Source organism: Sinohyriopsis cumingii, unplaced genomic scaffold, assembly GCF_028554795.1.
Source record: "Sinohyriopsis cumingii isolate HCF-2022 unplaced genomic scaffold, ASM2855479v2 utg000663l, whole genome shotgun sequence".
Classification (NCBI taxonomy): Eukaryota; Metazoa; Mollusca; class Bivalvia; order Unionida; family Unionidae; genus Sinohyriopsis; species Sinohyriopsis cumingii.
The window spans coordinates 650,507-674,760 of record NW_028315922.1 but is presented as its reverse complement, the minus strand read 5'-3'; the positions used below and the strand labels follow the sequence as shown (position 1 = coordinate 674,760).

The 24,254-nt window shown below is 36.5% G+C and overlaps 1 protein-coding gene across 1 annotated transcript; it reads left to right on the top strand.

Moving 5' to 3' along the window:
* Nucleotides 1-1,148: 1,148 nt before the first annotated feature.
* On the top strand, nucleotides 1,149-19,931 carry LOC149773328 (uncharacterized). The gene is made up of 11 exons (XM_089946433.1): nucleotides 1,149-1,294; nucleotides 3,569-3,741; nucleotides 4,086-4,272; nucleotides 5,416-5,553; nucleotides 6,991-7,234; nucleotides 8,667-8,812; nucleotides 12,179-12,538; nucleotides 14,045-14,143; nucleotides 15,152-15,169; nucleotides 18,188-18,300; nucleotides 19,588-19,931. Exons 1-7 carry the CDS (start codon nucleotides 1,219-1,221, stop codon nucleotides 12,529-12,531), a joined length of 1,317 nt encoding a protein of 438 aa, XP_089802559.1. The 5' UTR covers nucleotides 1,149-1,218; the 3' UTR covers nucleotides 12,532-12,538; nucleotides 14,045-14,143; nucleotides 15,152-15,169; nucleotides 18,188-18,300; nucleotides 19,588-19,931.
* The last annotated feature ends 4,323 nt before the right edge of the window (nucleotides 19,932-24,254 follow it).

Genomic DNA, 24,254 nt, shown 5'->3' with positions numbered 1-24,254 from the left:
GGATTGAATATATTACCTAATTACCATCTCCTGCCATTGAATACTAATGGATATAAAATACCCATCCTGATTAAACAAACGCTAAATATTCACAAGAAATAAATAAAGATTTGGTGAAATGTTGTTATGGTAGGATGACCCCTCACCCAATCCTCTTCCCGGACGCCAGTCTAGAGGGAAGGCGATGTGTATCTGACTAGATTCGTCGTCGTTACTAATTACTGTTTCTTCCATTTTGCCCAACATCAGGTACAGAAAAAGCTGTATTCTTATTACGATGCAAAGCCATAAACTCGGTGGATCCGGAATATACGAAACTGTCTAGGTGCCTGATAATTTAAATTATGAAGTGACAAAGTCTTGATAAATATGACAGTATGCATCATTATGAACTTTGCATCGGATTACTCTTGTATAAGTAATTAAAAACGCCATAGATCTCAGCAGTGTTGTTGTTCTGCGATTTTATGTCATTTTTCATCACATGATAGGCTATACTGATATAACTGATAGAGGAAGAACCCGGGAAAACCCCGGGAAGAAAGAAACACCAACCCACGAGAGGCTAATGGCAAGCTTTCTCACGTACCCACATTGGCCAAGCCAAAGACTCGAACCCACACAGACAGAGGTGAGATGGAAGTGATTTGTAACAGAGAGCTCTTTAGACGAGTGGGCCGCTTGGGGACCCTGGAACCGCCAAGAGTACAAACATAACTTGCTCACTCATACTAACTATTTAGTAGGATGATTTTCTTTTGAAATAGTTCATCATCATTCTTTTGACATTGCTGAGTTCAAAATAGTAGTTATGGAGCTATCTAAAAATTGATGAAGACTATCAGTTATCTTACACCTTTTCTAGAATTTAATATGACGGGGTTTTTTAAGATATGTGGATCAATATTGATCATTTTTTTCTTCTAAAATAACATCTTCTCGTATGTCCTTGCTTCACTAGCATCAAACAGAATATCCGAAAGTTTGATCACGTGACAGCGAAAGACAGTGTTGAAGAAGTATCACAAAACTGCCTGTATGCTAGATAACCAGATCGAAACTACTACTAGTAGTAGCAGTTGTAATAGTAGTAGTAATAATAGTAGTGAAAACATATGTAGCTTGTTTTGCTTTCTTTTCAGATATCTTGGTGATGGCCTGGCACACTATTTTTCATGCAATGGTCGACGGAGTTGCATCGGTATACCGATTGCATGGATGGATACTCCCTGCAAAACTGGCGAATATCTAAGTAAAACCAATTACATGAGGATGGAATATGAATGTATCTCTAGTAAGTAATAGAACTAGTGGGGTGTAGCTGGAAATGCATTGACAAATTGACTACAACGTTACCGTTTGTTTTCCTTAAAAATGACCAAAATTCTCTGTCATTGAAAAATGAACCAGTTTAGTGGGAGGAGATGGTCCGACTGCGCCAATTCCCCTCCTATCGATATGCCACTGACTTAATCAATTCACCGAGTCTGGCATCTGTCACTCACCTATCACTTAACGTGTATTATAATGGACCGCTAACAAAGTAAACTATTGCCAAATGTATGTATATTCTATGTATATTCACCGTAAAACTTACACTTTCAGGTGCTAAATATCTGAACATATTAAACATTTTACAGCCGTACAAAATCAACAGTAAATGTTACTACCATTTATGCGGTAAAAATATTAATTGATAAAACCTTGTTATCACAAAGGTCGAAATGACTGGCTTCACACTCTATTCATACCGAAATATAATTAATTTCAATGTATGTTCAGGTTGGTTTGTGACGTGATAGAGCCATAGTCACTAGTTCGATTTACTATGCATCCGATATCCGTTTGTTGGACTCTGTGTCAAAAGATAACACAGTCTCGGAATCGGCCAGTGTGGTTATGTGAGAAAGCTTGCCAGTAGCTTCTCGAGGGTCGGCGGTTCTTTCTGGGGATTTCCCGGGTTCTTCCTCCACCATTAATAGCCTATCGTGTGCTGAAAAATGGCGTTAAACCCAACAACAACAACAACAAAAGATAACACTAAAAGGAACAGTTGCATGGATGTCAGTTAAAATCAAATCTGTGGTTAACTGACAGTTCAATTTTCATAACTTTTTACTAAACTCTAGCAAAATGAAAACAATGTATTTCGGAACCGAATATGACTTGGATAGTGAGCACAAGGGTGCAAATGTAAACCTTTACATTATAACACGTGAGCATCATTTAATTTCAGCTGATTCCCCCACCCCACCCCAACGTTTCTACTACAGTGAAGAGCAGCTTCGTTTCCATGGACAAATATCCTAAGGTTCTAGATAGTTAAATCTGCAAAAAGTTATTTGTTTAAATTGGAATATCAATTAAAGAGAATATTATTTCTTTCCGTTTTTCTTTCTGGACTAGATTTCATTCAAAACATGAAAATGCGACCATAAGCCTATGTTGAGAGATTGTCAAATCGCGAGGCGAAATTAACTATTCACCCCACCCCCTTGAATAATCGACTGAGCTTGGCTTATTATATGCTACAATGTTAAAATATGGTTTAAACGAGCGTTTTGGAATGCCAGGGCTGGCGACTCTCTCTCTCTCTCTCTCTCTCTCTCTCTGCGGATTAACTGCATTATGGATCGATCCAACTTTCAGCTTTGTTTAGAAAGAGTGTTATAAAGTCGAATTTTTTAAAAATCGAATTTATTTATTCAAAGCATTATATATTGTACACATTCCACATGACATAATCACACTGCGTCGTTGTTGACGTAAACCAACGTTACGTCAGGGGACCCCGAGTGGCTGAGTGGTCTAAAGAGCTCACCGTTCCGGATCACTGCCATCTCAGCTCTGTCTGCGTGGGTTCGAGCCCAAGGCTCGGCTAGCGTGGGTACGTGGGAAAGCCTGCCAGTAGCTTCTCGTGGGTAGGTGGTTCTTCCCTGGGTTTTCCAGGGTTCTTCCTCCACCAGTTATACTGCCCGCCATGTATAGCCTATCTTGTGCTGAAAAATGGCGTTAAACCCTAGAACAACAACAACAACAACAATAACGTTACGTCAGGGTAGCTTGCAGTTATTTCACATTTACTTAACTATTATACGAATGTCGGAAAAGGCAATGCCAGTGGGCGAGGCTAAATTATTATATTCATTTTCGGTTCATACAAGTATAAACCAAACAACTTCGAAAGGGCCTGGCCAATCAAGTTGCTGGAAATCGTAATGAAGAAAGAAAAACTTAATTATAGTTCAGTGTCCACTCGGATTAACTTTCAGTTCCAATTTTTAAACCTAGGGAAGTTTTCGTTGATTTAGTGTACTCACAACTATTTTTTTAGTAAGTAACGGTGATATTTTGATACAGTATATAGTGCGCTTCTATATTAATGACTGCGTCGACGGGGGTTGTTCAGTGCCGGTTAAGTTGTGTTTTCTTCTCAGTGCTGCAGGTAAAAAGGAAGAAACACTGTTATTATATATTCTTTTAAAGTATTTTGGTGGCAATTCTTACAATTATTAAAACCTTCTTGATGTCTGTCTAAGTATGAACATACCATTTAAATTTCCATCAGGTGCAGTTGATATGACAAACAACACAAGAATAACAGATGATGAAGTTCACATTTGGAATCCTAACTATCCAGATGGGAATTCTTTTTCGCCTGGCGGTACAATAACATGCTCCGTGGAAGCTTCCTGTCAGACTCGTATCGTGGTGACCGCAATTTTCCTAAAGTTTATTGAGGTATCAATATCCACTTTCTTCCATTAACTTAGAATGTTAATTTGTCACACAGAAATAGTTATTTGTTATCTAAAATCAAGTCCGTGCTACGTTGTTTAAAGTAATACATGTAATATATACTGGCAGAAAGTTCAGAATTGGTGCTTATCATTTTAATGAAACATTTTTATAGAATATAATGATGATAATATTTATTAATTTATATATAGCAATTTATCTTTCATTATGGTGAATTATTATTATTATTATTTTTATTATTATTATTATTATTATTACAATAATCGATGGCTGACTGTATACGTTATGCATACGTCACTTGTGATTTTGCATTGTTATGGCTACAGGTGTCAGGAGTATGCGGACAGCAAATGAGTATTGAGGAAGGTACAAACAAAATAGAAATCTCTTGCGACTCTAATAATAATTACAATATAAGTGACCTTTACACAAGCTCCTCCCACTTCATCAAGATAAACGTGATTAGCAGTGTAGCATCGAATCAGGACTGGAGATTTTGGTTCAAGTTCAAAGGTCAGTCTTTACATGTATTTCACTTTTATAAGGTAATGCATTATTTTATCGACATAATTATCTTATTTTAAATTTATCAGAATTAAAACATACGCAGACAATGACGTTTATTTTATAAGTTCTGAACTTCATCCATTTATATTCGATTATTAAAGATGAAATATGAAATATTAATATCCTTTGAAATTATTGTTCCAGTTGTGTAATAAAAGATGCGATATATCGACCAGGGCGAGGAAAGTGAACGAGTCAATGCAAATTGAATACATTTTGTGTATATATATATATATATATATATATATATATATATATATATATATATATATATATATATATATATATATATATATATATATGTGTGTGTGTGTGTGTGTGTGTGCATTGTTTGTTATGTGTCGTACACTTACTTATCAAATATTATCCACAACGGCAAGTCACCCTCAACCCTCATTCTCTCTCTCTCTCTCTCTCTCTCTCTCTCTCTCTCTCTCTCTCTCTCTCTCTCTCTCTCTATATATATATATATATATATATATATATATATATATATATATATATATATATATATATATATATATATATATCTTTCTTTCTTTCAGTTAAAGATTACCATATGAATGCATTCGTTTACTAATCCAGCTATGTTTAAGATAATGTGTCACCATTTGTCCATTGTATAAAATCTCAACGGTTTCCAATATTTTAAAAATTATTCTCTTTAAAGTCATTTGAAGAATGCCATCAGTAATAGTAAGACAAGGATAGAGACAGTACTTAGTGAGTGGAGTCGCACACTGGTAGATTAAATGATGGAAAGAATTATTCAAAATGAATAAGTCCAAGAAGAGAATAAATGGATAAATATTTTATTGTGACAAAACTCCAAGATTTGATAAACAACGGAGACATGTACGATAGTAGTAAGACTTATAAGAAGTCAACTTAATGAATTATATCATAAGTAAGAAAAAGTGTAGTTGTTCTTTTAATGATAAACACAGGCAAGAATATGTACGCACTAGTCATAAGATTCCAAGTTTAAATGTCATGAGCATATTAATCGTGTCTCCCTCATGATTATCTCTTAATCATGTCGTCCGTATGATGGAACCCCAGTATTTTATATATCAAACTTAATTACAGGCGTCCAAAACGATTCTCAGATTACTCTGGGGTGCGGATCACATAGTAGAGACAGTGCACGAAATCCAAGTCCTGGAAAATGCATTAATTTGTATACAGTTCCGACACTACCGACAAACCCGGCACCACAAACTAATAGTAAGCTTATATGAGAGAGAGAGAGAGAGAGAGAGAGAGAGAGAGAATAGTAAGCTTATATGAAAGAGAGAGAGAGTAGTTTTGTCTGGTGTAATTCGGATGAAAATCAACGTATGATGGAAGACATAAAAGAAGTGATGAAAATAGGCAGGAATAGTGCAAAATTGGGGTTGGGGTATATTAATTATCGTGTTTGTTTGTGTATGTGTGCATGTGTGTGTTCGTGTATGTGTATATTCGTGTATGTGCGTGTGTCTCTCTGTGAGAGAGAGAGAAGAATATATATAATTCTGTTTTTTTTTTTTGTGGAGGGCGAAGTTTGTTGGAAAATCCATAAGAAGGATGAAGTAAAACAAGTGGGGAAAATAGGCAGAAATATTATCAAAGTTGGGTTGAAGTTGGGATTTTTCACAAATATATAGAGGCACGAATTTATTTCAATTTTACATAAATCAAGGTATATGGGTTTGCATCGAAATTATTTAGTGAGTAATATCACTGAAACGGCCAGCAATAGAAATCTAAAATTCTTGATCGTCCGTCCTACTGCTGGAGAAAGGTTATACACATCATGGAGTCTGATATGAAAATGCCCGATATTGTATAAATGCATCAAGCGTTCAGGTACGTAGATATACAAAATATGAAAAGTTATTTATTTAAAAAAAATATTTTGAGACACTTGCAACTTTAATGAAAGATATCACATTATAGAGGAAGACTGAATTCATTTGTTTCGCTGGAATTAACTGGAAATAAAAAGTAGCATATGATTTCCAATTCAGGCTGTTTCGAGGATACTAAAAGCTTAGTTAATTATTACAACTGCTATTTTGTCTTGGAGAGACAATTGTGTCTTGGGAAATTATAAATACATGTTGCCCTATGAATAAAACTAAAGAATGCCATGCTATAATTAGCGACTGTCCTGTGTATGTAACTAGCGAATGTCCTATTTATTTATTTGTATGTTTCCAAATTGATATACGTATTTCACCATTTTCGATATTTCTCACTCTACAAAGAAAGTATGCAGCCGCTTGATTTTTCTTTATCTAAATGGATGTGCATTAAAAAGTCGCCCAGAGTCTTTGAAAAGGAAATGGTCATTTTAGGCTGAGCACAGAATTATTATAATATCCAATAATACGTTTCCCAGAATCTTTTGGGGGGAAAAAAAATAGTCATTTTAGACTGAGCACAGAACGTAAGTCACAAATACTAATAAACATGTTATGACACAAGACACACAGTCCAGAGTTAAGTCCCTTTCAAGTTATATGGTAAAGAGTTTCTTGCATATATTTCAGATTGGATGATAACCCATAATTTGGATTATAGTGAAATTAAAGGAAATTGCTTTTGTCAAGTAGATGAAGATATGTCAGAACTATGTATACTTGATTCAATTTTATTTTTTTGCCGTGGTCTATTCAGGTATAATAGACCAAGTGTCTAACAGTACCACGACTTGTCCCGGGAAACTTCAAGACAGTTATCTGAAGCCATCTTGTGGCAGTTCTGAAGTCATAGCTGTTGATGACATGTTCTTGGGTTCGAAAGCTGCGGCTTCTAATTGTCCAGCTAATTTGGATATCGGAGTTTACAACGAGACTGTGAAACAACAGTGCTGCACGAAGAATGAAAGTGATTGCATTACACAGTATTTGGGAGCGTCCAGGTGAGTTCGTAAGCTTTTTGCTTTGCATTATATGTGGCACTGTGGACGAGTGAGTTCCTAAGGGTACAATCGTAAAGTTTATACTTGGCTCTTTGTAGATAGATACGTGATTGGTTGTGTGTGTCTACCGGCACATAGGCACATAATAGCTTATATAGTACCGAGGCAATTGGTGTCAGATGCCTTGCCAAGAGACTGGAATACACACTGGTAAACGGAACAATATTATCCGTTCATTTGTCATTCTAGTGTTACATGCAGTATTTGAAAAATAAGGTAAATTTTGAACGCCTTAAAAACCACTACCTTGGACCAACATATCACAGTATACACTGTCTATGCTATCCATTATTTCACCGTTACAACTACTGTCAGTAGTCGTAAGATCAGCCTCAGAAGTACTAATTATAATAATGACAGCAGGTACTTCTACTCTAATTCGATGACCGTCAAGACAACAGTAACATTAACAACAACAATAACAACAACAACAACAACAAATACTACTACTGCGGCTACTCCTAATGCTACAACCATAGACACAAATACTATGTATCAATTTAACTACTGCTGCTGCTGGTGATGGAGTTGTTCCAGATTAAATATGGATAAATTTACTTTCTAAAACAAATCATTTTGGCGTTTATAGCACTTGACTATTACACGTCGCGTCGTGGTAGCAGTTTTAGAATGTCATGTGTTTCGGAGCGGCCATTTTATTTCGCTAGTATCACTGATGCTGTTGACACAATTTTCAAAGTTAAGTTTACAGTCGTTTCTCGCTTTGCTGCAAGTAAAGAAAATTATTTTAGTTCATCTAAATCCCATAAGTATGCACATTATGCATTAACAACTACTGCCTAATACGAATAACGTACCCATATCGTACCCATTCTGAAATTTTTAAAATGTTGATTCATATTAAGATTATTCATTGTTATATTCGCCATTGTTGCCATTTCGTGTCAACATGCATGTCTTTTATCATCACTATGGTTGCCGCGAGTGGCGCTGTGATAAACAGCTCCGAAACAGACGTTATAAACAAGGTCAGGAAACCGTATTACTCATAAATAGTACGTAAATATCTGCAGCCATGAACATTTTGAAGTTTTGAATTTCAGTGCAGGTATAATGATTATTCAAGGAGTAAATGAACTTTTCATAAAACTTACATTGTTTACGATTTATTCCGCGATTTCTTCTTGAGGACTCCGTTCGGAAACTTATATATATATATATATATATATATATATATATATATATATATATATATATATATATATATACACATTTTTGTGGATAGGATACGAAAAATCCAGTTTACCAGAGATCAATATTTAACCATTATTAACTGGCATTGAGTTATCACTATTCAATTTCTAGAAAAATAAGTTCAAACAAAACATATTTTCTCTTTTTAATTGTGTAGGCTCAACTTCTTCCTCAGTTGTAACGGGCGCTCCAGATGTGATAACAACATACCGCAAACTGATACGCAACCGACAAATTGTTCTGAGGGAGGACCGTACCTTGCCAATTCTAATTACATGATAATGAACTACCACTGTATCAACAGTATGTAATGAGCAGCCTTAGTGCTTTCTTGAATGTTTTTGTTATCATGTTTACATATGGGGTAGAGCCATTTTTACGACAGGTCAAAACATGCTATTTACCTGGACTTTATGTGAGTCACATGTCAAAATCTCAAGTTGGATCAAACATATTTTAAACACATTTCTTAAAATCGGGTAAACAAAGTTAATATATATCGGGTAAATGACACAAAGAAATCAGCAGTGTCTCATGCTTGTATTTATAATATAATTTATAATGAAAATTTATAGAAGCCGTAAGTCAGTGCTACAGCATCAAGACTGTCCAATGCAGACTCAGAGTGTTCGTTCCAAGACTCATGACTGAGCATAAGGCAGATGATGTTCACTCCTACACAGACAGGAAAAACATGAAGAACTTGTTTAAGACAGCCACTTTTGGGACTTGGTAAAAGTGGTGTAATATAGAGACTGCTGATATGTGGTGGTTAATATTATACCGACTGTATTATGTTGGACCTAGGAAACGTGTTTTATAATGGTGACTATCTTATGGCAGTGACTGTTCTAGATGTACACATCTTATGGATTGGCTGAGGCAAAGAAGAGCTACGTGAAGCTGGTTTGGGGATTGCCATCAAATTATAGCTGGTCAGCAAGTTCGCAAATATCCCTGAGGATGTGATTGACAGACTGGTGCAAATGATACCCAACTGTCCGCAATAAGACTTGCAACTATAATCAGCGCCTATGAACACACCATGACTAACCCTGATGAGATCAAGGACAAATTTTTGAAGACCTGGAGACTCTTGAAACTAAGAATATATACCTTTCTGTAGCATAATAGGTTATGACTCCTTAGCTTTCGACCTTATCACAAGGTCTTCACCAGCGAAGTTACGGAAGGCAGGCAATCTAATTATCCTTAGTGACTTCAATGATAGAGTTGGCACAGATCATCAGACATGGCCATGTGTCGCAGACAAAGGTGGCATTGGAAAATGGAACAGTAATGGACTCCTTTTATTGAATGCGCCAAATACGACCTCCTAATCACCAAACAAAAAGCCTTTCGCATGTCAAAGCAGTACCAGACATCTTGGATTCAACCACGCTCCAGACACTGGCATCTCAAAGACTATGACATCGTCAGGAGAAGAGACAGGCATGATGTCTGAGTGACGAAGGCTACTAAAAGTGCAGAAGTCTTGACTGATCACAGGCTCGTAGTCTCCAAGCGCAATATCTAGATTTAGCCTAGCGGACTACCACAGGGCATAACAGTGTCTGAATTGATTGATTCCCCCTAATTGAAATAGTAAAATGTGAAACAGGCATTTTTCAAAGAACTGTGCAACTAGATACAATCGATATGAACTCCGAGAATGTCGAGGATAAACGGGCATCCTTCAAGACGTTTTGTACTCAAATGCATCCAAAAGCTTCCGTCTCACCACAAGTAAAAGAATCAAGATTGATATTTGAGAATGACGCTGTTACACAAAGACTTCTGAATGAAAACATCGGCTACAGAAGGCCTGTTTACAAGACAGTACTTCATCATCTAAGGAGGCAGCTTTCAACAACATCAAGACTGTCCAATGCAAGACGCATGACTGAGCATAAGGCAGATGATGTTCATTCCTACACAGACAGGAATGACATGAAGAACTTATATGATGCTTTCAGGTCAATATACGGGCCATCTCCAATACTTAGAGCTGACAGCGCCACACTGCTCACTGACAAAGAAAAGACACATCAAATATTGGCAGAACACTTCAACAACATCCTCAATCAACAGTCATCTGCAGTGAGGAGGCAACTGATTGACAGCCCCAGGTGGAAATCAACATATCACTGACTGATCCTCAAACACAGACTGAAACTATAAAAGCAATTGACCTGCTGTCACGTTGCAAGTACCTGAAGCAGATGGTATACTAGCAAATGTCTGCTAAGTCGGAGGTTTCCACATGACACAGAAACTGACTACACTCTTACAGTCAAGTGGACTCAGGTAACTGTACCCCATGAGTACAAGGATGCATCTATCGTACACACGTAGAAGAGGAACGGAAACAGACAATCTTGCAAAGCCATTGGGGCACTTTCTTTCTGTTAATAACCGGAAAAATTCTCGCCAGAATTCTGCTGAATTGCTTTGTGCATCACATCGATCAAGACCTCCTGCCTGAGACTCGGTGCGGTTTCAGGAAGGACGAGGGACCGCATACATTTGCGTTTGTAGCTCGTCAATTCCAGGAACATAACTCCAACCTGTACACAACATTCTTCGGCCTGACAAAAGACTATGACAGTCAGTTATGGGGGCTTTTGTAAGAATTTGGCATAATTTGGTTGCCCAAAGAAATTCATCGTGATTTGTTTGGCAGTTTCATGATGGCATGCTCGCTCTTGTCGTGGAAGACGGCGAGTCATCTGAGCCATTCCCAGTCAGCAATGGAGTCAAACAAGGTTGTGTGTTGGGATTTAATTCAAAATACTGTAAGTGTCTTTTGAATTTTCATTGTGCACTCTAATCAAATAAATTATTTGTTGAATTTTACAAAAGTTGTTGGTCTTTGTACTTTTCTATTACTTATTTTAAGACAATGGAGTCGTAACACTTGAATTAGTTTGTTCATCTATACGTGTACAAAGTCGATTGACATGAAAGAAAAATAACGTAAAGAGTGATTAATAAAATGTTAGAGGAGAACTGATGATCCAAACAATGTTTTATGTGAAAGCGGTGAGTATTCATTCTCGAAGACACTTTTTGCAGTGTTTCTCGGTCTTACTGTATGTTACGTTTATTACAGGTTATCAAATAAATTACATCAGTTGATATTATCATAGAGGTTAGAGAATTTTTAATTCGTATTTGTAAACGTTATGTGAGGATTTTCAAGCATTCTTCCATAGAATCCAGGGATATAAATTTCCGTGTAGTTTGGAGTATTTGTAATTCTCGATAATTCATGATATATACCTTGATTTTTATCTTAGGCATCTGGAATGACTGTATACTTAGATGAGAATTAATTATTAGGATGAGATATGGTTGTGTCTGCTACGCACGAATGACTCTTTTGCATCATTTTATTTTTGGGCGATGTGTGAATAGTCGAGTTGGTATAGGGATTGGTGCGTGCAGGCAAGGTGATGTACATGCCGTTTACCCACGGACCGGATTTGAAACTCGGTAGAGTACGAATTAAATATCCTCTAAATTCTATTATTATTTATATATAACTCTATGATTATATATATATATATATATATATATATATATATATATATATATATATATATATATATATATATATATATATATATATATATGCAGCTGTAGGTGCAACGTTTTCATTATTGACAGCTGGGAATATCATACAAGTTGGACAGGACAACTCCACAAACAGAGATCCGGTTTACGTATCGAATGATGACTTTCCGTCAGAGACGAATAAATCTGGCATTAATAAGACCTGTACGATTCAGGCAGAGTGTGGTACGAGGATACGTGTAGTTCTCGTGTATCTATCTCTGAAGTCCAAAGGAGCTTGTCAACAGGAAATCACATTCACGGAAGAAAATGGCAATCAAAGATTGATTGACTGCGACGCAAACACAGAATCTGAAGTGAAAGAATTACTTTATTCAAATACATCATTTCTTCTCATGACGTTTTCCAATAAACTCCCAGGTGGGGGTGGAAAGTTCTGGATATAATTCTCGAGTGAGTACATCTTTACAAATCATGTTCTCTTCAGCAAAATTTTGTCTCATATGTCTGTTATATCGAAAATATCGTTCCATCTTGATATAGATGGCCGTTTGGGCATGGGGTTTCCATGAACACTTAGTACGATATATAGTCGACTCTAAATGAAATGGTGCCGATTGGACCTTCAAGCTGTCCGCCTTGCGGTCATCTTGAAAATAGATTTGCTTTACTCCTCCCAAATGGATAGCCGCATCGACTTGAAGTTTTCTTTTAAAGATTACTTAGGATATGTTATTGATTTGAAATACAAATTTTGGAGGCAACGTTGATTTCTTTAAAATATAAAGTGATTGATGCTTCTGCTGAAGTCTGTTCGGCTTGAGGTTTTCACTGAAATATATTTTGCGATATGTAGTTGATACTCATTGGAAATGGTAAATATCTTGCCAGCTTTGTTATTGGCGTTTTCCACTAAAAATGCTACTTATAATATGTTTTTGGTTCCCAGTGAAAACTTTACCGATCTAACCTTCAACATGGCCGTATAATATCCGTTTTATCATGAACATCTTTTAGATTATGACTCCTCGTATACATAGTGTCGTATTGAAATGGGGTTTTCACGAAAACAGGTCCTGTGATATGTAGTTGCTAGTTAATGAAATGGTGCGGTTGGACCTCCAACATTGGCACGGAGAACATCTTAAAAATCGTGTTATTGGTTATTATCTTGTTTAGACGTCATGACATGTTTACTTAAATTTGGTCCACATAAAATAGAGAATTTGCCTCCAACATGGTGGTTGCGATGGTCATCTTTAAAATCTCGTTATTGCCAGTGCTACACTTCCGATATTATGTAGTGGATTCTAAATAAAATGGTGCTCATCTAACGCCTCAAATGGCTGTTATAGCGGCCAATTGGAATTTTTTATTCGGACTCCTCTTGAAAGGATGGTCATATCGGCGCGTAGTTTTCTCATAAGAACTTTTTTATTACATGTAGTTGGCTCCACTCTATATTTAGTTGCTTGTGAACACTCATAGCTCTAAAAAATAGGAAGAGACTATTATAAAACTTTGTACATGACAACAATATTGTTAATCAGCTTTATAACGCGCTATGCTTAACTCAGGATCGATCACAAGTCACATCTGAGAGAAAGAGAGAGAGGTCACAACTCAAACGTTGATGAGAAACGTTCCTTCAATGATCCTAGATAATTTAATTAATTTACTTAATTGTAGAATATAATACAATATCATAACGATTAAGTATGTTCTCTTGTCAGTTTCAGACACAAATATTTCTGCAGAAAAAATTTGCTTTTTCAGTTTTTGTGCGTGTTTTTTAAATTATTTTTAGGCAAGAGCCCATCGGTATCAAAAAGCACGTTCTTGTATGTGATTCAATAATCAATCCTCCACTATATCTAAGCCTCGTGTCAGTTTTATTTTAATACAAATATATCGAACTATAGCTAATACATAAATATTTTTTGGGTTTTTTTCTTTCAGGTTTTAAAAAACAATTGTTAACAGTTTCCTGCGGGAAGGAGCATTATCCGAGCTCTACCTGTCTGTCAACTACACCAGCAACAGCTTCTAAACAAAGAGGTAACAATTAAGACTGTATTTTTGTTATCATCATTATCATAAACCATGATGATGATGATTATCGTCATCATCATCATCTTTCGCCATCACCACCTTCGTCATCATCATATAAATTGTCGTAATAATCATTGTTGTCTCCATCTACAACAGCAGCTTCTAAACAAAGCAGTAACAACGAAGTGTAAATTTGATATGTCATCTTCATCGTCATCAAAATCACCACAAACACCATCATTTTTCTTCATCGTATTAATAATGATTTTCGTCGCCATTGTTTGATATCATCATTATCATGTTCGTCGTTTATATTTTTCATCGCCTTCTTTATTGTTATCTTTGCTGTCGCCTTTGTTACTAATATTGCCTTTGTTCGTCACCATCATAGTTTTCTTCAGTTCTTCTGAGACCCACCTACGTATGTGTGGTAATCATCGCTGTACATCATCTTCATTATCTTCATTATCATTATGGATATGTTCTTCAAGAATAACTACTACTAAGATGATGTAGGCTGAAACATATACCAGGTTTGTCCCAATTTCGCAAACTGCAAGGTACTGTACAAATCAAACTTGATTATGGAGATCACTATACCACACGTGTTTCAAAGATTAGTTACTTTTTTTCTGGAGAGAGAATAACTGTGATGATCTATTTAATATTTGAAGAAATTGTTGCTGGGACGAATGTGTACACACGTGTGAGAACACAGCATAATTGCCTATCTGTCATCACTCTCGATTTCTCTCGAACACCCACGCGCGAATGCTCGCACATATACACATGCATATATAACGTATTTCAGTTCCCGACACAGCCCACTCACTCACTCCAGTTCAGTTACTACAGTTCATATTGGTACGAAACCTTTTAATTAAAATCACCTATCGTATACTTACATGTTTGCAATTTAATTCTTACCGATTTACCAATTTAAACTATTGCAGGAAAAAGAAGTATATTTAAAATATTAAGATATTTAAAATAAAATATTCTCTATTTTTTCAGACGGTCAGAATGATAATAGTAAGTATAAGCAGCAGACCTTTTTCATATGCTTAATGAGAGGCATATATGAATGGCATATGTATGTATCCGCCATGTTTAGAGTGTTTACTTTTTTTACGAGAATCAATCTAGTTACACACTGGTACGTATAATAAAAAATCACAAGCAACGAGTTCACATAATTATAGAATAGAACCAAGATTTGTAAAACCGAGCCGGATCTTCGTTTTTTTTTTTTTTTTTTTTTTTTGTTATCTCTACTATTTAGCGATCGAAATATTGTATTTACATCGGCGTGACTGTCGGCTTATCGGCAACTCTTTCTTTCACCAAATTAATGGGTACTAGATCACCAAATGTGATTCATTAGCTGCAAATTGAAAACCATCCCAGGGAGGGTGTTAGCATTCGGCTTCCTCTATTGGGGTCCATAGGAGGGTATTGAAAGTCACTAAGTGATAATTGCAGTAACAGACAGTGGTCATATATCCCGATGGAAAATATATCTCGTTTAAAGAGACCTTAAGACGAAGTGCTGCTGATTTAGTTAGTTTACTTTACAAAATAGCTTGACTAATCTACTAGACAAATAGTATTTTCTAGTAGCCGTAAGTACCGTCTAGCCTTCTCAAACTGTCACATCTGCTTAGCTATCACTGGTCTAATATGTCATCCTCCCACACTCTGTTAATTTTTTTTTTTTTTTAAATGGCAGTGAATTCGCTGAAGTGACCATTTGCGCTTTGTCCATTTGATGGCCGTTGAAAACAAATATGACATTATCAATGCTTTTAAACAGAGTCAACCATTCCAAATAATAAAAAAATAACGGTACAAACAGATTTGTCTTTAAAATCCAATCAAGAAAGTTGTCACGAGGTGCGATGATGAGAATGATCTCCCCACCTCTTATAATATTAGGTTATCGTTATCTAGGAGATGATCGACCACGGTGTTATTGCCGAGACTGAGTTAACAATAAAAGATGAAATTAATAGATGGAGTAATAAAGATCTGAGCAGAGATATAAAACAGAACAACACGAGTCCCCCTATGTAAAATATAACAATTTAATCAATTACATAAACAAAATGAAACTGAATAGGACATTTGAATGATTCACATAGATTTACAAAAGTTATGCGAAATTCATTTAGCCGTTCTCTTATACCGATATACTCAATTTCATTATATAATCGTAATCGAGTGACTGATCGAACTCAAATTGCCGGTATATAAGCATCACCTGGTTGCTTCAAGTCTTCCCAAATCAGTGTTGGCGGTAGGTCGGCATTCCATATTTCTATTCCTGCTATCTCCATTTTCGTCTTGCCTCTTCGGGTTAGCAGTCGTTTTGGTTATAGACTGTGCTCTTTCCACTGTGCAGAACAAGTAATGAAGCTATGTTTCCTTCAAATGAAAATATATCCAGCCTAATACGTGTCCTGGGTTCAAAAATATTCCCACTCTTTTATGTCAGATGTCGTCTATCATAGCTCAACAGAACTTAGCAGAACTTAATACACACTCCCTACTACCATAACTTAATGTCTTGTTAGCGGCAACTTGCATTTATCAAAATCATGACATAATTAGACTTCTCTGATAACCATTACACACCGCTGCGACTATAAATTATATGCTGAAGTGTCGACACACGCTCCTAACGCTAAAACCATCGATTCTCGGTTGAAAAGAATTCACAACTTAATTACACAAATGGACTCCACTCCTTGTCCTAGTTACTTTGCTAATTATCGATACATTGACATCTATTTCAAGACACAGAAAAATAAATTCTTAGTATACATTATGCAACTCATTTATGACAGATAATTTACTTCTCACAATTTGTATCAGAAGCAATGCGTGAAATTTGTACATGTTTCATATTACAGACAAAACCACTAAATCCGAACTCATACATACCAGTGAGATATTATATGACATTCTTACAATACAATAATTATTTTTTTAATTAAAGAAAAATTCGAAGTATGATTTTAAAACAAATAAATTCAACAAGTATTTACATAATTACATCAACGAACATATTGTATGCAATTTTGAGACAATACCTTTGCGCCTTCCAGAGCCCTCGCACAATTATCATCAGAGAATTCCCTCTCTTTCTTCTCTGATTTCAGGTCTCTCCAATTCCAAGACCCCCTGTCCCATGGACAATTTATCTAACGAGAAATGTACCTTTTACTCATCTCGGAGCCAGCTTCCTCTTTCGGCAAAAAAATTCTGAATAACATCACGAGGGAGATTACTTTAAAACTTTGAGTTTCGCCTGGGAAACACACCCCCTCGTTTAGCTTAGCCAATCAGGATTACTTTCTCTAACAGCCAAAATCTTAACACTTCCATCAAAATCAGAATAATTCTCTCTAGTCCGCCTTTAGTAATAACTATTCTGGAAAATATCATTTTATGACACCTGTTTCAAACGGCCCAAGATTTCCCAAAATATTTTGCTCTGGCTTGTCTCAACACTGCCATTCCCTTTAGTTAATCGTACATTTACATATATGTCGGCCGTTAAAGAAGGGACTCTATTAAAATTCAATTCATGCACCAAACAGAGCAGATCATATCCCTCGCAGTGAGCAATTTATTGCGAGTATAGCCCATACGTCAAAATGATGTTTACATGTCACGCTCACCACGACAGACTGTACTGTGAAATTATCTCTACAAAAGTTTGTACCATTACTCTATTGGCCTGAATATATTGTGTAAAAATGCATTATTATGGATTTGTAATTGCGCTGAAGAAAAATACAAATCTGTGTGGCATGTTTTATAGTTTGTAGGATACCATCGTGTCGGTTTGGAGAACTCATTGTTCAACTAGTTAAACTTAACTAAAATGATTTTATGTGTGATTCGCCGCCTCCCCCCCCCTTACACACACACACACACACACACACACACACACACACACACACACTGTAACTCTCTCCTTTAATATTTTACCTTCTATCAATGACGACAAAAATTTATTGATCACAAATCTTTTATTTTTGACAGCTACCCTGATAGCCATATTGGTACCTCTTGGTGTGGTACTAATCATAGCCATAGTAGTGTGCATCCTTTATTTCTGTAGGGAGAAGATTTCTCACAGATGCTGTGGTGGACAGGTAGATCATGCATACATACATACATACATACGTACATACATACATACATACATACATACATACATACATACATACATACATACATACATACATACTTTGCTACATAAAAAAGATTTCACGTCAACGAACATATTGTATGCAATTTTGAGACAGTACGTTACCCCACCTCATCCTAAGTACAATTTTTGTGAAGAAATGCCTCTGTTACACGAAGGAGAAGGTGAAATACCAAGACATTTTCAGCTACTTAACAAAGCTTAAGACTGCGCCCCTTCTCATCGCCTGGCGTCCGGTGGCACTGTATATATGCGTACATACGTTTTCATCTTCCGCCAACAACATATGCATCTGCATACTTGTTCAAATTCTCACAGTGGTTTCATGTATTTCATTCAGTTCTACACCACTTCAGGAGTTTACAGTTTTACACACAAATAGCAATCGCACATCTTAATAATAGAAAACTACATTTCCAAAACGTGCCAAGGATTCTTTTTCTTTTTCATTTAACCGGCACATGTGATGTGATGTGATTTCGATTTTTAACGTAGCTTTAACAATAATTCAGTGATATCGCTACGATGTCTGCAATGTGGCAGTTTATTGTGATGTCTCGCACTGGGGCATCATGCCGCAGACATGTAGCATGATGTCCCACCCAGTCACATTATCCTGACACCAGGCCGACCAGTCCTAACATTAACCTCTTAATGCTGAGCGCCAAGCGAGTCAGCTATTAGTACCATTTTTGTAAGTCTTTGGTATGACTCGACCGGGGATCGAACCCACGACCTCCCGCATTTGAGGCGGACGCTCTAACCACTAGGTCACCGGAACGGTCTTTAACCGGAACAGGTAAACACAAATATTCAGCGAGACATATCAATCTGTAAGTGTAAACGAGGAGTGGAAATGTTTCTATAGATTGTGTGGAGTGCTAAACTAAACTTCAATACTCAAAACTAAATGACGTCAAACTACACAGCACTGCAAACACAAAACTTAACAAAATGTAAATGAGATTGACTGAAACACATCTGACTATACTAGTTACCACAGTTAATCACACTAAACCACGATACGATGCAACACGTTATAATTATTTGCCCTGCCACACCACACTACATTTAACCTCAGTAAACGTCACATAATTAAAATATTACATCACACCTCAGCACAACACACTAGACAACTGTAAACAAGCTCATGCTTTTCACCAAAATGAAATATTAGAAACATTCATTTTTGTACCACTGTATCTGATATTCTTCAATCCTTTTTTCACAGAAATCTACAGTAGTACATCCTAAATCAGTAGAAAGTATCTTTGATACCCCTGTTCCCGAGCAAAAAAGTGCTCCAATCGCAACAACATTCAAAGACGAACAAAGAAAATCACACATACCACGGGAAACAACACGCTCATTTCCCTCCCCAAAAGAAGAGGAAGCGGAAGGAAATAAAGATAAGGCAAAGCCGCAGCTGCGAAAGTATGCAAGCGAAATGCATTCACTGAACGACAGTGGACAGAAACCCCCTCTACAGAAAAGAATCTCCTCGTCCCTACATGAGAAAAGGTCTCAACTTCCTGCAATTTTTGGCACGGCGAAAAATGCGGAAGATGCTGCTCTTTTCGAGGACGAAAAGGCAGCGCGGATGGAACATAAGCGGAGGAGGAAAAAGAATAAGCGTCAGAGCCGTGAGTCTCGGCGGCGTTTGCTTGAAGAGGAGCAACAGATTAATAAAATGGGTTACAATGGATATGCTCCAAACGGGTCAGTGATGAGGCCATTCAGAGTTTCGAGTCATGTGGCAAATGCTTTTCGTCCTCCAGTCATGCGACCGTACTACCCTGAGAGTGGACAAGAAAATTATTATATTCCTGGCCACAGCATGTATGATCCTCAGTTACCTCTCGGTGGTAGCATTTACAATTATCCAGTATCTCAATATCAAAATTTTCAAAACATTCCTGTTAATGTAACGGCAAGATTCCGGTCAACATATATACCCATTCCTGCAGAAGGCATTTCTAGAGATGCATACGTACAACCCACCTCAATGGCCCGTTCATTTAGAGGGACTCCTGCCCATCCCAACTCAATGACCGGTAGCTGCAGTGGCCCTCCTGTCCAACCTTCGATGTCCGGTAGTTTCCGTGTACCTCCGATCCAGAGGAGATCGGATGGCCGTTACTATGACGAACCCATCAGTATGGGAGGCGGTCTTCTTAGTGGGCAAATTCTAATGGACGGCACTTTCAGAGCTGCCCCTTCCTTACATCGACATCCATCGGCTATGTCATTGTCGCAGAGGGCCGGTGAAGCGCCTCTTATCTTTCACACCGGAGAGTTTGAGGGCCAGTTTGCTCCCCAAGGGTCTATGTATGAACCGTATGAAAATCCAGCTTCAAGCAGATGGAAAAGGGTAGCCACCTTTTTCAGTCGCGCCCAGGCTGGAGGAACCATTCTTGAAATAGGCAGTGTTGACAATCCAAATGAAAGAGAAGTTAATCAGGTACACGATGACAGCGTTGCTTGAAAGAAAAGCTTGCTTTATTTCTTCTGATACGATCGTCGGAAAGCTACGCACGTGCTTAATAAGAATGTATCAGCTTTGGTTCTTTAAGTGTATTTACTTGGTATCACTTTAATTTCTTTGTGTTATGTTATTTTGTATTGCACCCGGTATATTCCGGTGGCAAGGATAGCGTGCCTTTTATTCACCGTTTACAAAAACGAAGTGTTCAGCATCAGTGAATCACAAAAACGTATGTAATTTATGCATTATAAAAGTCTTAGAATTAGCAAGTAAGCATGCATTTGCTGTATCTATTTGTCGGAACATTTCACTAGAGCAACGGAGAGAGAGAGGGGTGAAAGAGGAGGAGGAGAATATAATCGTATTATTTTGATAGAATTTCTATACTGCTATTCTCCTTAAATAGTGCCAAATATGGAAAATAAACTTATAACCTAGTTACTCCTATCGTGATAAAGTTACTTTATTTGTGAAAAGTTGTATGTATACGTCTATGCATCTATATATTAGTAAACATCTGAGAAGCATATAATCTTCAATCGTTATACATCACTTTTTGCATAAAAACTTGAAACTTATTACTATTATATTTCAGAACACGTTTATAAGCATATTTACTTATATTTACTTATTATAAATGATGTATTTTCAAACAGTTAACACACACAAATATATATATATATATATATATATATATATATATATATATATATATATATATATATATATATATATATATATGAATTTATTTTTGTTTTTGCAGAGTTTATCGGTTTCTTGAACGCTCTGTGTTGTATATAGTATGCTGTTTTCATTAATTAATATGTATGCATGAATTTTTTCAATCACTGGGTTATGATTTTTCTTAATGTTTTCAGTCTTCAAATATGATATTAGTAATATTATCATTCTTTTAGTATCCGATCAATGATGTTTGAAAGAATGGTAACAATGGAAAAAACTTGTCGACGACTTTCTGGCTAAAATTCGCGCTTGTTTTAATTCGAGATAACCACATCTGAAACACGTCTGCTGATGTAAAATTTTACACACATTTTTTTCTCCATGTAAGTGATTTCATCTATATATGCGCGATACAATTATCATTTTGCTGGCTGGAAATATAACAGAGTTAAAGTAATGTGTGTGTGTGTGTGTGTGTAAGTTGAGCAATATTTTCATGTAAACCCCAACAGGGACAATAAATACATTAAGGCCAAATTTAACTCTTTAATTGAGTATACGCGTGATTTTCAAGTTAGCCCAAGTGTACGTTTCTTGCTTGGACAGAATGCGGAAGTTAGGAATGCCTGTTGAATGCACCTGTATGGATTGTAGGCTCCCATTGTCTCACTAAACGGTTAAAAATGTAAGTGATGTTAATAAACAAACATGTCTGAGGTTGTATCTTCCGTCCTATGTTTTCTTTAAATCATTTAGCGAAGATAATGTGAGCGACAAAGAGGGTATCTTTCCCCATAAAATAGTTAACCGTATATGTAATAGTACAATATGAGATCTTTGTAACATAATCTAACTGAAGATTATAATTAAGCATCTGAAAGCAATATAATTATGATTAATTATCTCTCTCGCCCTCTCTCTCTCTCTCTCTCTCTCTCTAAAATGATATCTTTTATGCTTACAATAGAATTTGTGACTGAATGATTGTGGAAAGTATGACTTGATACGTTTTTAGATAGAGAGAAATATATTCTTAGTTCTGCTTCTACAAATGTTGAAGAATGCACATTCTGTCGGTAAATGTTCCATGGGGCCTATTACCAGAGTCTTGCACAGGGTAGATATCAATCTACAAGAGCAGCAGAGAGGGTGAACAGACCATAGAATTCCGACAAAACAAATAAAACAAACAAATAAATCATCTCGTAGAAAGGTCCAGATTTTACAAATGAACTTTCCTTGAGATGTTTATTTTTGCAATGACCGATTGTACTAATAAAACCTCAGTTCGAAATAGTATCTGAAAAAATAAAGTACTCTACGTGTTTATTTATTTCTTGTTTATTTTTTTGACGACCAACGTTGGTAGGTACCCTCTCTGCTGCTCCTCTTCTGCTGATATTAATTAAATTATTATGTTATAATAAAATGGTACATCCAGAATCTCATACTGCAAGAACAGCACGAGAACGATTAGAAACAATTAAAAAATTTCTTCCTGTCAGAGACTCATTTAGAAAAAATCTGCAAGCGCAGCAAGAATCAAAAGTTGAGTTTGAAGAAGACACTAAAAAACTATTTAAACCCGTCACTGCAGCTACTGAACAAGTTACAACTGTCATCAAAGAAGATCTTCTTCCGGTATCAAAACAAACTGTGGTACAGGCTGAAAAAATAGCAAGAAGAACCAAACAAACAAAGAAGATTTTACGAGACCTTCCAACTGACATAGCTGCAGCTCAACCTCCACCTGTTGATGAGGAAATACTTGAAGGTATTGAAGAACTTCGTACCGAAGTCGCCGATGTGAGAAAAAAACTTGCATCTAAATCCAAACCAGCAGGAGAAAACGTAGAATTAATTGCAAAATTTAACGAAGGAGTTGTTGAGAAAATTAGAAAAACTGAAAGAGAGAGATTACCTGAAGCAATATTAAATAGTATATCTAATAAATCTAGTATTTTAAAACCCCGTTATGAAAAAACAAATGATGATAATTTCATTAAATGGATATATCGCGTATATTACAACAAAAAACAAGCTAGAGGTCTAGAATACGAAAGACTTAAAGAAGAAGTAAAAAGACTTTATAGAGAGAGACGGGAACAACTAGAACAAGGAGAGTCCTCCCAGTATCAGCTTCCTCCACCTCTGCAACAAATAGACCAACAACAATCTTCTTCGCCACAGCAAAGGTTGATGTCGGAAATTAAAAAGGCTAAAGAGTCACTTAAATCACCCTCCTCGAAGAAAATTCCTGCACCGAAAATGACATTTACACCGACAGGTTCACCACATGGATTTCGAGAAGGTTCACCCCCGGACACCACTGAAGTACCTACTCCGGTAATGCAACCACCACCTCAAGATGAACCTAAAACAGGATCTGGTTTATGTCCTGATAATATCATCAATGACGTATCACGGTTAGAAGTTCTCATAGGAGGAAAACGAGCTGGAAATAATTCACCAGAAATAACCAATGAAGCAGCTGATATTTGTCGGCGACTATTTCAAGGTGGTATCATGGATATTGGCGTTTACCGAGAACTTATTGATGAGCTCGTTGATGACTAGTTGTTAGATAAATGGTAAATAAAATAAGATGATTGTGCATGATAATCATCGTAAACCCACACAGGTTAGAGCGGTAAACTCACGATTACCAATCTATAGTGTTATTTACGGAGATGGACTTGGTGATGTCATTCGGGGATTATTCACGAGGA

What these genes read in the sequence shown, in the direction of transcription:
- LOC149773328 (XM_089946433.1), top strand. Translation starts at nt 1,219, where the DNA reads ATGGATACTCCCTGCAAAACTGGCGAATATCTAAGTAAAACCAATTAC. An exon ending in TTTTCCTAAAGTTTATTGAG is followed by an intron (nt 3,742 to 4,085) that starts GTATCAATATCC and finishes TTATGGCTACAG; the next exon opens with GTGTCAGGAGTATGCGGACA. An exon ending in ATTTTGGTTCAAGTTCAAAG is followed by an intron (nt 4,273 to 5,415) that starts GTCAGTCTTTAC and finishes ACTTAATTACAG; the next exon opens with GCGTCCAAAACGATTCTCAG.